Raw genomic sequence first — 15379 nt, forward strand, 5'->3', positions numbered from 1 at the left:
ACATGGGAAGAGAGCCAAGGGATTCCAGAAGGAAGTATCTCATCCAAAATGGGGCATCTCTGTCTTTTCAGAAATTAGTTTCAGACATTGTGAGCTCATCCAGTTAAGTATGGCACTCATACAGTTGATGAATCACAGCGCAACCTCTTCTATATTTTTGGTCGTGGGTAAGACAACCTGGCTGTCATCCGCGTAGGAGACGGTGGACAAACAGTAGAATCTTGTTAGTTCCAGCAGAGGAGCTACATATATCTACTAAATGATGTAGGGCTCAATGAGGAACCTTGCGGAACTCCACAGGGTAGAACAAATGATTTCATACAGCACCCTATCTGGACACGGACCCATAGCGGGTCTTCCAGAATTAGTAATGTTTATTAGTTCAGTCATGCGTTCCGTCATGATGAAAGGGAGCTCATATAAAGTGGGGTGCCTGGGGTAAGGTAAGGTTGCAACTTGGAATGCGAGGTCACACTCTATGAAGATAAAAACCCTTTTAAACTGCCTCAACCATATTTTTAAAAGCAACGCTAGCTTGGCACATAGCTGGTTTGTGGCAGATATTTTAGTAATAGCAAGAGGGGGTGATTAAGCTCAGTACTGTCTGGAACAGATCTCACGAGGAACTGGAGGCAGCTTTTGTTTTCCTCAAAGTAACTGGATTTCACTGAATTTATCAGATTTTTATATTCTTGGATAATAAGTTTATTTTTAGCTCATTCCTCTGTCGCATAACTTCTCCAAATGCTTTCTTGCTGATGGCAACGTTTCTTTAGGTCCCTGAGCTTGGTTGAATACTAGGGTGCCGGAGGGCGGTACCTTATATTGACCCTTTTTGTAGGTGGAGCATGTTTCATATGCTTCCTGAATCCAATTAAAATAACTGGCGGTGCCAGCATTAAGGTCGTCGGAGGAATCCGGTTGAGTCATTTTAAGAGTCCTTACCAGATCCGTTTTGTTAACTTTACTCCAGGGCCTAACTAATTTGGTTTGAGTAGGTTGTTTCAAGGGTTCCTTAATACTATTAAAAGTAGCGTTGAATTGCACTGCCATGTGATCAGGCCATGTTAAAGGAAGTATGTCTCCCAGCTGTAGTTCAGATAAGGTTGTAAAAATACCATCAAGTGTATGTCCTACTTGGTGGGTTGGGGAATGTACCAATTATTTTAGCTCAAAGCTTCATAAGTTCTCAATAAGAGATTTAGTATCCCTATTATTATCCTCTAAATGAAAATGTAAATCCCCTAACACTGTGAAATTGCACACTTCCTTCTAAGAAATCACTAAAGTCATCTAGGAGAATGGTCCCAGTGCCCTAGGTCCATACAGCATTGCATTGTCATTTACTGTACCTCTAGAAGAAAGTGCTTCAAAGTCCATTATATTTTCTGGGTCGCATTCAATCTGTGCGGAGTTTTCATAAATAAGTGCTACTCCACCGCCGCGTTTACCTGTCCGATCTAGTCTATATCACTAGTCTATATTGCTATGTCACTCCATAGCAAGCTTGGAAGTCCAGCCCACTATACAGTCACCAGCCTCTACATTTGTATTTAAATATTTGTATTCACATTGCATTTGCTGAGCATGGAAAGTACTTCGGAGCGCTTTGGTAGGGTGAGGCTAGTCTCGGACCAGATGTATGCTTAAGGCTAACAATGAGCAGAGTTTGACATTTGCTCTGATGAAGTCCAAAAACAGCCAGATGGGGGTCTCCGTCCTTCCCAATTTTCATAGTCTGATACATTGGGCTGAATCGGGGAAAGCGCTCCCTAAAGGTAATTCTTGACTTTGTAAAGATCTATTTGCAAACCACTTGAACCGTACCAAGTGTGTGGATGGTCTTCTTCGGGTCATCTTGCCTGCAAGGTGTCCGTAACTTCTGTAAAACATGAGTGTATCTAGGCCCTTTAAATGTTACTTGTGTAACCGTGACTTCCTGGCAGTGTGAGTGACTGGTGTGAAGCAGCAGACTGTGCTAATGGTCCTAGGGCAGGCTTCGTGACAGATAAAAACAATCATTTTTGTACAGAGTAAAATGTCCTGGGCTGTAATCCTGAATCAGTGCTTATTTTCTCTATCCTTCTGCAGGTGATTGATGCTTGCCAGAAATGGGAATCTCGCGCGCCTCTCAAGTTTCTTAGCTTCTGCAGCAGTCACACAGATGTCTTGTCTTGTGTGATGCACCTCATCAACCAGGGTTATGTCCGACGCAACGATGATAGCCCTCACATCCTCGAGTACGTCTCCAAGGATCCCACCACTCCACACAAGGGTCAAGCGCACATCATTTTCCAGACACCAGAGAGGAGGCAACAGAATGACAAGTCCAAGATTTCTTCCTTCAGGTAAAGCCAGATCGCAGAGTCTGCTACTAAATTCAGCAGTTGCCTAGTAGCCCGACTGTCAAACCTTTTTTGTAGTCATCGGTTTGTCTTAAAAAACCTCAAGGTGCCTAGGCTGATAGTGAATGTGCTATGGTTTATCATGGACCGTAAGCCTGTGGCATTTAATATCCTTGCACTGCACCCCTTCTTACCTCCTGTATGAGTTTGCCTGCAAGGTTTCAGTGATGTACAAAATGTCCTCCCTTCGTTCAGGTTAAAACTTTATTGTGTTCTTTTTGAACTGCTTGTCACCTACACAGCACTGCCCTGCTATAGATGGTCATTTGTAATTTGACAATTCGTTCTGCCAGTGCCTTCCTGCTTCCAAACACCTTCACTGTCTCCCAAACCTCTAGTCGTTATAAACTCTAGGGAGGGCCTCTGTACAGCTCCTACATTATCTTTAAACGTTCTCATTCCTAATATTTTTTCACTTTAGCAGCCTCTTTCACCTTCACGTGGTCCAGAAAATGGCAGCTTTGCTTATTCTAGGTCCCGCCTATCGACCTCCCCTTCTCCAATCGTGTAAGGAGTCTCTATTGACTTCCTGTAGTCAAACATTCTGCTTTTTAAATGCTGGAATTGTCTCCCACTTTCCTCTGTTCTCAGACAATTACCCAAGGCTTGATGGTTTTCCAGAAAAGTTTACCTCCTTAAAGATTTTTTTAGCTCCTATTAGCTTAACTATTTGTTTGTCGTATTTGTCAGGATCCATAGCAGGGCACCCTGCAAGTGTAACTGTTGTACTTCAAGAATTTGTCATCATTCACTTGTGAATGCGCAGTCTACAAAGAAACAGTTAATGGCTGTCCCTTTATGAGAGGTCCACCAGGAACCCAGGACACAAAAGATTCAATTGGTGACTGTTCAAAGCACAACCCCAGCATCTGAAAGATGATCCTCCTACATAACGATGAAGAAACGGACATCATATGCACAACTGTGGACTGCAGTGGTCCAATGGAAATTGGACATCTGTTGGGCCCTTCAGTTCTGGGTGCACAGGATTGGATGTAAGCTGCTTCCAGTGATTAACCCTTGTAATTGACTTAATGAGCTTTAAATCCTCGTGTCCGTACAATAATTATTTTACTTTGCATTACCTAGTCACAAAACCACTCACTAGCACTGCACACCTGGAAGGTAAAAGGGGTTGTGCTCTGTTGGAAAGACTGAGTAATAAGTAGTTTCCTTTCACTCCCTTGGAAAGATTCCCTCTGGTCCCTTACAGGTGTAGAAAACAGTGAGAGGAATTTCTAGAATTGAAAATTATGCTATCCAACTAGGGTTGCATGAATCCGAGTTTTGAGTTTTTGCCCCTCTCCAGCCTCCAAAAATATCACAAGTCCCCTCTTCCTCCCTAAAATAAAGTCTTGTCAGATCCATAGGACAAACCTCAAGAAAAGGGGTAAAGTTTGCGCTATATAAAAACATATATATATATATATATATATATATATATATATATATATATATATATATATATATATATATATATATATATATATATATATATATATATATATATATACACACATTGTTGTTGTAGAAAATGTAAAAGCTTACCTTTCACAGCGAAGCGCATAATATGTCGTCCATGTGCGCACGGTGCGCGAAGCGCATCGTGCGTACATGGCCCATCCTCGGCACTAACTGCGGAAAGTGGGCGCGCGGTGCGCGAAGCGCACTGCGTGCTCACTGCGCGCACGGAACGAACTGCGTTAAGTGGGCGCGCACGCCACGAATGGCGTAAAGTAACTTAGCATTTAAAAAACCGTACAAATTCACTGAAAAAACCATAGGTTTCACACACGTTATAGTTAGGAATTAGCATTTAAAAATCCTTGCAAATTCACTGAAAAAACCATAGGTTTCACACATGTTATAGTTAGCTGGACATTTTACTGATAAAAAACCAATGAAATTCCCCCGTTATAGTTAGTGCAGGCAACTATAACTCACGCGACCGCAATCCTCTGCTGATGACATATGTGTCTTTATGAAAAAAAAATATTTGTAATATATGTATAGCTAAAATTTAATGGAAGAAGACATGGGCAAATAAGTGTCTAAATACAGTATTAGCATCAGCAGAGGATTGCGGTCGCGTGAGTTATAGTTGCCTGCACTAACTATAACGGGGGAATTTCATTGGTTTTTTATCAGTAAAATGTCCAGCTAACTATAACATGTGTGAAACCTATGGTTTTTTCAGTGAATATATATATATATATATATATATATATATATATATATATATCTGCCTGATAGCATGTAAAGGATGCTTGCTGCCTTCTGCTCTCCACCCTCTTTTACTGCTTCACCCCTTAGCTGGTGAACACCTCTGTATTTCACTCCTGTGCCAAAGTTGAGCCCTTTACCTCATTGTTTGTTGATACAGTGATCCTGAAGTTGTTGCTTACAACCGCAAGAGAGTTTGAAATGAACAGTTCTGTCTCTTTACCTGTATGTTTTCAACCACATCTTTCCTGGCATAGAGAGCTTTGTATATGCTTATGGCAAAGTAAACTCCTGTGATAATGCATGGGTAGGATTAAGGAAACATTATGCCCAACCTATGAGGTGGGTTATTTATTCTCTCAAAGAGTAAGATTGTGCGTTGAAGAGTAACAGCTCCTCTGGAGTGTTTGGAGATTGCCCTTGGAACTTCAGCCGAGAGGCGAAAGTTCATCCTCCAACTCTTCAGAGTCACAAACATTGAGTTGTTTCATAGTTGTTGCAGGTATTTTTCTTCCACATGTGTATTCCTAGTTTGTTTGTCCCCAACTTGAAGATTCACAAACTTGGGGTTGTGTTTCTCAGTTGTTGCAGGTATTTTGATTCCACATGTATATTCCTAATTTGTTTGTCTCCACCTCGAAGAGTCACAAACATGGGGTTGTTTCTCAGGTGTTGTTGGTATTTGTTTCCACATGTGTATTACTCGTTTGTCTTCACCTCGAAGAGTCACAAACGTGGGGTTGTTTCTCAGGTATTGTTGGTATTTGTTTCCACATGTATATTCCTTGTTTGTTTGTCTCCAACTCAGAGTCACAAACGTGGGGTTGTGTTTCATGGTTGTTGCAGGTATTTTTCTTCCACAAGTATATTTTCCAAGTTTGTCACAAGCCCAAAAAGTCACAAACGTGCGCTTGTTTCTCTCAGTTATTGCAGGAATTTCCTTCCATGTGTATATTTTCCTAGTATGTCTCCACCTGGAAGAGTCACAAACGTGGGGTTGTTTCTCAGGTGGTGTTGGTGTTTGTTTCCATATGTATATTCCTAGTTTGTTTGTCTCCACCGCGAAGAGTCACAAACGTGGGGTTGTTTCTCTGGTGTTGTTGGTATTTGTTTCCACATGTATATTCCTAGTTTGTTTGTCTTCACCTGGAAGAGTCACAAACGTGGGGTTGTTTCTCAGGTGGTGTTGGTATTTGTTTCCACATGTATATTCCTAGTTTGTTTGTCTCCACCTGGAAGAGTCACAAACGTGGGGTTGTTTCTCAGGTGGTGTTGGTATTTGTTTCCACATGTATATTCCTCGTTTGTTTGTCTCCACCTGGAAGAGTCACAAACATGCGGTTGTTTCTCAGGTGTTGTTGGTATTTGTTTCCACATGTATAGTGCTAGTTTGTTTGTCTCCACCGCGAGGAGTCACAAACGTGGGGTTGTTTCTCTGGTGTTGTTGGTATTTGTTTCCACATGTATAGTGCTAGTTTGTTTGTCTCCACCGCGAGGAGTCACAAACGTGGGGTTGTTTCTCAGCTGTTGTTGGTATTTATTTCCACATGTATATTCCTTGTGTGTTTGTCTCCACCTGGAAGTGTCACAAACGTGGGGTTGTTTCTCTGGTGTTGTTGGTATTTGTCTCCACCTGGAAGAGTCACAAACGTGGGGTTGTTTCTCTGGTGTTGTTGGTATTTGTTTCCACATGTATATTCCAAGTTTGTTTGTCTCCACCTCGAAGAGTCACAAACGTGGGGTTGTTTCTCAGTTTTTGTTGGTATTTGTTTCCACATGTATATTCCTAGTTTGTTTGTCTCCACCTGGAAGAGCCACAAACGTGGGGTGTTTCTCTGGTGTTGTTGGTATTTGTTTCCTCATGTATAGTGCTAGTTTGTTTGTCTCCACCGCGAGGAGTCACAAACGTGGGGTTGTTTCTCTGGTGGTGTTGGTATTTATTTCCACATGTATATTCCTTGTGTGTTTGTCTCCAACTCGAAGAGTCACAAACGTGGGGTTGTGTTTCATAGTTGTTGTAGGTATTTTGCTTCCAGGTGTATATTTTCCTAGTTTGTCTCCACCTCGAAGAGTCACAAACATGGGGTTGTTTCTCAGTTGTTGTTGGTATTTTGATTATTCCACTTGTACATTAAGATTAAGCCATAGGAAAAATCCATCCGCTCCACGGTGCACGTTTGACCTAAAAACCCGCACAATTGAATGTAGAGCACAAGAGCGAAGATGGTGGAATAACTATTGTTTTGAAGAGAAGAATAATTATAAAATAGTTATTGTAGAGTATAAAACACCTATTGTTTCAGCAAAAATGAAATTCTTTACTGAAAAAATTAGCCAGGAACTCAACCAGAGAACTCTTCAAAACTGTTACTGCGCTTTCGAACTTTGATCAGAGTAAACCGTTTACCCCAGATCAAGTATTCTGCAACAAAGTGGCTGAATCTTTCCACAGGAAAGTAAATGTCGTCTATGAGGAGCTCTCTGCTAATCCGAATGCAAGTCACTTGGCCGAGTCGGCCTGTCCTGCTCATGTAAAGCCGGGTGATAACCTTAAGGGCACACAGGATGGTTTCGACAATTTTCCTCCTTTGACGTTGGAAAAAGTGATAAGATTTCTGGAAACCGCTAAATCAGGATAATCTATAGACCTGTGTCTGCCTTATGTATTACAATTAGTTCTCACACGATTGCGACCCACCTTTTCTCACTCCTAAATAAAGTACTTAGTTCAGGGCACTTTCCAATAGCTTGGAAAACATCTCTGGTTTGCCATATCTTGAAAAAACCATCACAAGATCCTACAGAGGTCAAAAACTATTTGCTATTTCCTGCCTCCCTGTCCCCTCTAAGATCTTAGAAAAAGCTTTAAATGAAGACCTGATTGCCCTCTTGGAGGCAAATGATCAGGTGGAGCCATCACAACACACATGGTTTCAGGCCACAACATTGCACAGAATCAGCTTTAATTGCAGCTACGGAAGAGATTTGAATGCAGGTAGACGGGGAAGGGAAGGCGGCACTTATTCCGCTGGACCTCTCAGCCGCATTTGACGCAGTTAACCATCAAGTACTTGTCAACCGACTACAGAATCTGGGCATCAGTGGCATGGCGCTGAGCCGACACATTTTTTTCCTCTAAATCAGAGAGCAGACGGTGGCGTTGGGAGGGCATTCATCAAACTCTTTTACTCTCCCCTGTGGCGTGCCTCAGGGTTCATCATTATCCCCAACTCTATTCAACATCTACGTCACCCATTGGCACAACTCATTTGATCTCTTGGTTTCTTTACAATCTTACGCGGATGATACACAGATGGTATCAATTTCATCTGAGTCAGACGTTGTGGCCAAAGAATTCAACAGCTGCATCGCAGACGTCACCAGATGGATGCAGGAAAATTGTCTCAAGCTGAATACTGACAAAATAGAGGTTTTACTTTTTGGAAACACCTCCTCTTTCTGGAACAATTCATGTTGGCCGGTTGTCACTGGGCCGCGCCCCTCCCCAGTTCCAAAAGTTAAAAATCGGAGAGTTATGTTTGATGATCAATTGCGTTTCTCAGAACGGATTAATTGTGTTACATCTTCTTGTTTTTACACCTTGAAGATTTAAAAAAAAGATCTTCCCATTCATCCCATTAGTCTTGAAAAAACAAAAAAACGGGAATAGTTGCCTTGGTCCTATGGTCGATAGACTACTTTATTGCTCTCTATCTGGGAGCAGAAAAGTGTTTGCAGTCGAAGCTCCAGTCTTTGCAGAATGCGGCAGCCTGCTTACTACTAAAAATTTCAAAATGTAGTCCCATATCAAGGAGCATTAGGGACCTACACTGGCAGCCTGTCCAGGCTAGGATATCATTTAAGGCCTTATGCATCGTACGCAAGGCCGTTCATGATTTGGGCCCTTCTATCTTTCAGAAGTTGCTTAGTTGCCTTGACTTAAGATCATCCACCGCTCGATTGGTGGTCATCCCCAAGGCCAAGATGGCAAATTAGGGGGGGGCAGACGTTTTTTTCCACTTGGCCGGTAAGCAGTGGAACACCATGCCATTCGCACGGAGGTCCTAAAAAAGCAGGCTGGTCTTTAGAAAATCCTTGAAGGACGTGGCTCTTTGTTTCTGGGATTTTAAGTCTGCCTCCCAGTCTCTTGATTAGTGATAGCACTCATTAGCGCTAAGACGCCTTGGCATTCATACTCTTTAGAAAAATATGACGTACTTACTTCCTAGCTTCTTTGTCTCCAACTCGGAGTCACAAATGTTCCTCAGTTGTTGTCGGTATTTTGCTTCCACGTGTATATTCCTAGTTAGTCTCCAACTCGAAGAGTGACAAATGTGGGGTTGTGTTTGTCAGGTGTTGCAGACATTATGCTTCCAGGTGTATGTTCCTTGTTTGGCCCTCATGTCTCTGCCTGTATCTGTGTGTTAGTTCTACAGCCTGTGTTTTGGGGTCAGTGCTACGTGGATACATCACCAGGTGACAGCACCATCATGCCCACATAAGAGAGGCCATGCTGTGTCAGATCTTCTTTTTTTAAAGCTGCTTCTTCTAAGGGAACTCTGTTGAATCTCAGTTCTGTATACTCTAGTGCCTCGGCAGTTTCTGCTTTGGGCCCCGGGGCCCTAGTTTCAGGCATCGGAGTCCAGTTAGTCTTAATTTGTTCAATGCCAGACAGTCCGGCGCTGGTGCTTTGGCTCTTTCATTGATGCCAAGTTTTCAGATTGCTTATGTGTGGCATTTCTATGGTTTTAAGTAGTTATGAGTGACATTAAACTGCCATCTATGTGACACTTAGAGTGACACTTTCTCACGAGTAACACCAAGCAAAAAGGTGCATTGAAAGAGCTAAATTAAAACAATTACTACGTTTTGAGCAATGAGAAGGTCTAAAAATATCTTGAAACCAAAGCTCCAGAAATGGAAGGTCACTTGCGTACGTACAGCCTGTTTCTAAGATGATAGTATGTACAACAATTGTGGCATCTTCATTGCAATTAAAACACACCATGAGAACGTTTGCAGGGGGTTAGTGGAGCCGTATGCTTAGCCTGACATGGCATCAATTGTAGATCAACACTATTCCATATGCACCGAATGAGTTGTAGAAATCAGTGTGTCTCAAAATGTAGTGAAATTAAAAATAACTTGCCTCAGGTTTTCAGTCCCTCTGGACTATAACTGGAAGGCCGGCTCAGATGAGTGAAGTTTAGTGGAGAGCGCGTGCACGACTCATCCATCCAGACTGTGCCACCAGAAGTGCGTAGGGAGTGTCTCTGCCCAAGGAGCTCTTGCCCTGAATGTCCTCCAGTTCTGCGCCTGGGCTGGGCAGAGGGGCCTCCAGGCTGCAGCAGCAGGTATCGGTGGTATCTGTAAGCAGAAGAGCTGTGGATGGTCCAGCCCTGAACGGTCAGAAAGCTCCCTGTATCTGCCCGTCAGAGCAGAGACGAAACTAGCAGACAGCTTGAAGAGTGACCCACATCTGCAAACTGATGTAGTTTAGAGCTTGTAAGGAGACACTATATAGGCATTTTTCAAGGTATGGGAGACTGCAAGCAATGTAAGGTTTGTGGCAGTATCATGAAAATCAACAGTAAAACCTGGCATACCCGATCCCACAGCCAAAAAACAAGCATTTTCAATGCAATTGGTCTCGCATTTTAGAAACTTTGACCTATTGGTGTTGTAAATGACAATGCCTTTTATTATTGCAGGTTTTTTAAAACACCTAAATAAATAGCATTGTCATTTACAATGCCAATAGTTCAAAATCTCGCAATTACGAGACCTATTGCATTGCAAAGGCTTGTTGTTCACAAGCGCCCCATGCTGCACTTATACAGTATGCCTCGCAGCGCAGCACATGCGCTGCCCAGGCTCGACCTAGAAGACGGAGATGAAAGCGGCTTTCTGTGGAGGGTTGGCTGCTCTTGGGGAAAACCAGCTCTGGAAATAGAGTATGCAAGAAACAAATACTCGCAGAGGCTCCTTTCCCAGCGAAGGTTGAGAAGTGAGAGTATTACACAAAAGTCATCACTTCCCTGCTAACAACGAGTAACACTTCCAATTACATTAATCTGCAAAGGAGCGGGCTTTGAAACCTGCAACCGACACCAAATTCACGCGCATAGTCTCCGTTCTAGTAGACAGTGGCTTAACAAGCATTGAAAATGCAATAGGCCTCGCCTTTTATTAAGTTAAAGCCATTTGCTTTGCTATATAATACCATTAGCAAAGCAAGTGGCTTTAACGTAATCAAAGGTGAGACCTGTTGCCTTTTCAATGCTTGTTTTCTCCTGCTGCCCCCGTGATAACAGAAGAGAAGCAATTCACAATCATGTACTACACGAAGGACAACGGTGACGCAGCATAGTGCTGGTTCCAAGGAGAGGTGAACAGTCTTGCAGGTAGCCAGTTAGATGTTCCCTCTAAAGACAGTTATGATGCGGCGCAATCAATTCGAAAAGGTCGCTAGAATTAATGGCCAGCTTTTACAATCAGTTCCCTTATCCATGCATGGCGGGACGGTGTTCTGAGGGGGCTAAGGAAAAGGGGCTTTTATTTTATGTCGACCGCAGCGGAGCCACGGCTTCCCTCCGCCACCCCCACCCACCAGGCAGTAAAGGGGGCGTGCACACAACCTTCCTTACTCTTCCGTTCAAAACAAAGGGGGGGGGGGGGAGGGGGCTGCTGCCATGGAATACATAAGCGTGGAGGCTGTGCAGCGTATGGCACCCCGCGATGTAACCACCAAGCTGTCGAGACGAGCTCGCTCGCCTCTCTTCCTCGCTGCTGATGGTAGACTTATCACAACGGAGCCACGACTCCCCTGCAATGAACGAGACACAGCAAGGGAGGCCGCCGCCTCCCCCTGACAGGAGACTCCTTCGAGGGCAGAAAAACACGCCTCGGCACAGAGCGCACGGTCTTCAAGCGGATTCCCAATCAATGAATTTTCACCGCGTGGTTTCCAATTTCTGAGGCAGGGCGCCCATGCGGGGGCGATATATATATATATCTCTACACACACACACATACAAATCGCGCAGGACCACGAAATCCGATTAGTACTCGCGAACGCATGGTCCGAAAAGCTTTATACTGTACATAATAAACAATGCTGGCAATAAGACTCGGTCGGCCTTATCAGCAACCCATAAGCACCAATGGGGAGAACATTTGGGAAGTCAAAATCATACTATTTCTTTAAATAAACTAGCTCACCCCCAGGGGCAGTAATGTGCATCCACGGTGCACTTCTATATTAAGGGATCGTATAGCGTCTAACAGATCCTATCAGGTTGCGTTAACAAGGCGCTATCGTTTCCCTGGAGATAATGCCCGCCAGCGGGAGTGTGCCTCAGACTACCGGCACGAAATACACCGGAGTAAGTTCTGGTTATTCTTATAAGACGCTGTGAAAACATCCTTCTAAATTGGCACATTAGTGGCCAAGGCGCGTGAAACATTGCTGCGTTCTTTTCTCCTCCATCCGTCGTCTTGAAACGCGCTTTAATCTGCCACCTGCAGGTTGTCTTTGTATGAACCAGTTCGAGCCCCTGAAACATTTAAAAGTAAGTTGTTACCGCGGTGTTTGAACTATTTTGTGACTTACAAACCAGCGCCTGTGTCTATTTAGAGCTAACCCCGCTGCTCAGGACGTCCACGTGCTACGAGTGTGTTGGGAATGACAGATGACGTCAACGAGGCAAAGGTGACGAGTGGCGTCAGGGAGGGTGGAAGGATGAAACACAGCGAAAGAGGGAGAAGGGGAGAAAGAGACGAGGAGGGTGGAGAGACCGAGTGACAGGAAAAGAGAAAGCGATGAGAGGCCGGGGGAAACTGGAAGTGTGAACGAGAGGTGGAAAGAGACAAATTTAGGGGCATATTATCAAGCACGGCGTTAAAATTATCGCCGCTTTACGGCAGAAAACTGCCGCTAAAGCGGCGATCATTTTAAAGCTGTTTCTTGATAATATGCTCCTTGGTGAAAATGAGAAGAGACCTACATAACCGGGCCAGAGAGAGGGGGCTGCAAAAGAACAGAGGGGGGGGCAAGGGAGATAGAGCGTGAAGGGGAGAGAGGCAGAGAGAGGGGGAGGAGAGACCGAGCGAGAGGAAGGACGTGGAAAGTAGAAGGAGTGAGAGAGGGAAAAGAAGAGAGGGGAAGGGAGAGACATAGAGAGAAAAACATGAAGAGGGGAGGAAAACCTCAGCAAAATAGAGAGGGGAGAGAGAGAGAGAGACTGTACAAGTTATTAAAACTGATACATATGCGGATGGCTCGTCCGTGATGCGAGCAATGCCATGTAATTCCTAAAAAGAAGTGCCTTGCACCGGACTCTTAAAAGTACGCCGGCTGTAAACATTGCTCGTTTGTGCAGCACCCCCCCCCCCCCGTATCTTCGCCACCCTCTCCATGTATCTCCAAGGTGCCACCCAATGTTTCAGTTCGCTTTGATGACACCCTAGAGTTTTACTTGGTGAACTGTGCGGCCACTACTAACATGGCCGGGCCATTACGTAGTTAAAAGCGCGAGAACCAGTGGTCACTAAAACCTTGCGAGGTGGCTGCACCTGTACGGCCTGTGCATGGGGTGTTCACACCTGATCAGGCTGTGCGTGCGAGTGTGCGTGCACTCGTGCGTGATTACTAAGCACTTAGTAATAAAGCGAACGTAATGCGTGGATGCGAAGGAAGACGTGTACACGTAACGTGCCCAGAAACGGGGGCGCACACTGACACCTGCGAAAATTAGGTTGTTCATTTACCAATTCGGTAGGGAGGGGTGATGTGTGTGCGCCCCCAGATTTCCTGTTCGTGCGTGAGTGAAGGTGGTGTTCCAATCAATCAATCAATGAAAACTTTATTCGGATCATTACAATCCATAAAAGTACAGAAAAAAGACAAAACATTTATAAAATCATACAATTAAACAGAAAATGCAGTTTTGCGCATGAGGAGTAAACCATATTACTTTAGGACATTGTTAACCGGGCACGAACCGCAGTTTTTAGAAAAGAGCTCACCCGAAAGACAAGTTCATCGTCATCCAGGGACAGAATCATTGAAAGAGCAAGTTCCAGGCTAAGGGGTTTTATTTTTTTTAAATACGGGTTAAAAACCTTTTAATATACTTCATATAAAATTTACAAAAAAATAGAAAATGTAAAATTGTTTGCCTACTCTGAGAGTCACAAGGGCATGGCTCAACACAATGGTCATTAAAATTCCATAAAGGAAAGCTAAGTGCATATTTAATAGTGCCTGCCCTAAGGCGAAATATAAGGCCACGCTCCCAATGGCTCAACGGGAGAGTTAAATAGCTGGGTGTCGGGTAAATTGTAAGATTACGGGCTAGATATCCACGGACACTAGGTTTCAAAGACTCCCTTGCTACCCTTTCAGCGTCAAATAAAATATAGAGTGCTTTTTTAAGTTCACATTTAGTGGGGAGCACAGTGGTAGTAGGTTTTAGGAAGGTATTTTCAAGGTTCACGCTGCGGAATACGCTAGACACCCCTGATAACCAGGGGATGGCCTGGCCCCTGTCGCAGCGTAGACAATCCTCGATGATATCCCTAGTCAAAATGGCGGCAGGATTTTTCCAAATCGCCAGCCAAAAAAGGGCTGGATGTGCACGAATAAAATCCCCTATAAAATGCAACCCCAATTCCCTATGACATATAAAATGTGGGGAAGTGATGGGAACACAGAGAAGTTTCCTACAAAATCTATGTTCCTCGGTAGTTAAATCGGAACAACTAGCAGTTCCCCAAACCTCAGCACCATAAGTAGCAACCGGGACACATTGAGTTTTGTATATTTTTAGGATAGCAGGCAATGCCCCGGTTAATTTTGGACGGGGGAGGCTCAAAATGGAGTTAATGGACTTTGAGAACTTACTCCTGGCGTGGACTATATGCCCACTCCAGGAGTTGTTCGCAGCAAAGACCACGCCCAAATACGGTAAACTGCTAGTAAAGCCCAATCTTTCAGCCCCCACAACTATACTGCCAATATGACGCCTCTTCGGGCCACAAGACATTACAAAAGACTTTTTAAAATTAGTCTTCAAGTCTAGGGAATCCATATGTGCAACAAAGCCATTCACTAAGATACGTAAAGCGTTTGGGGTGCGCCCCATAAGGACCGCATCATCTGCGTAAAGCAGAGCGGGGAGATGATTCCCTTTTATGGTCGGGACATTGGTAGTTAGAGAAACCAGGTATTTGTGAAGGCCGTTGATATATATTATAAATAAGAGGGGAGCAAGGACGCAGCCCTGTCTAACCCCTCTATTAACTCTAACTAGCTCAGAGACCTCGCCCCCAATACCAATCCTGACACAGGCCTTCAAATCTCTGTGCAAATAGGCCAGGAAATGTACCAAGGGTTCGTCCAGATCGTAATCTAATAAGGCCTTCCATAATAGTGACCTATTGACAAGGTCGAAAGTGGTGGATAGGTCCATAAAGGCCAGATAAATTGGGCAATTACGTGCTACGGTGTATTTGCCCAAAATAAGGTTCAGATTAAGACACTGCTCCGCGGTTCCTGCTTTATTGCGGAAACCCAACTGGCAGCTCTCTAAAATCTGGTTATCCTCGGCCCATAATAAAATTTTATTGTACAATACTCTCCCTAAAATCTTTAAAGTGTTATCAATAAGGGAGATAGGCCTGTAACATGCCGGTTGGGAACGGTCGCCCTTCTTAAAGATAGGCACTATTATACTAGATGACCAAGTTAA

General features: G+C 43.9%; 1 protein-coding gene across 1 annotated transcript in view; it reads left to right on the forward strand.

Moving 5' to 3' along the window:
• CUL9 (cullin 9) overlaps positions 1-15379 on the forward strand; it is a 751325-nt gene that overhangs the window by 533221 nt on the left and 202725 nt on the right. Inside the window, exon 31 of the mRNA XM_085610160.1 lies at positions 2092-2348. Within this exon, the coding sequence (XP_085466286.1) occupies positions 2092-2348 (257 nt within the window). The remainder of the gene's footprint in view (positions 1-2091; positions 2349-15379) is intronic.

Source organism: Triturus cristatus, chromosome 6, assembly GCF_964204655.1.
Source record: "Triturus cristatus chromosome 6, aTriCri1.1, whole genome shotgun sequence".
In the NCBI taxonomy this organism is placed as follows: Eukaryota; Metazoa; Chordata; class Amphibia; order Caudata; family Salamandridae; genus Triturus; species Triturus cristatus.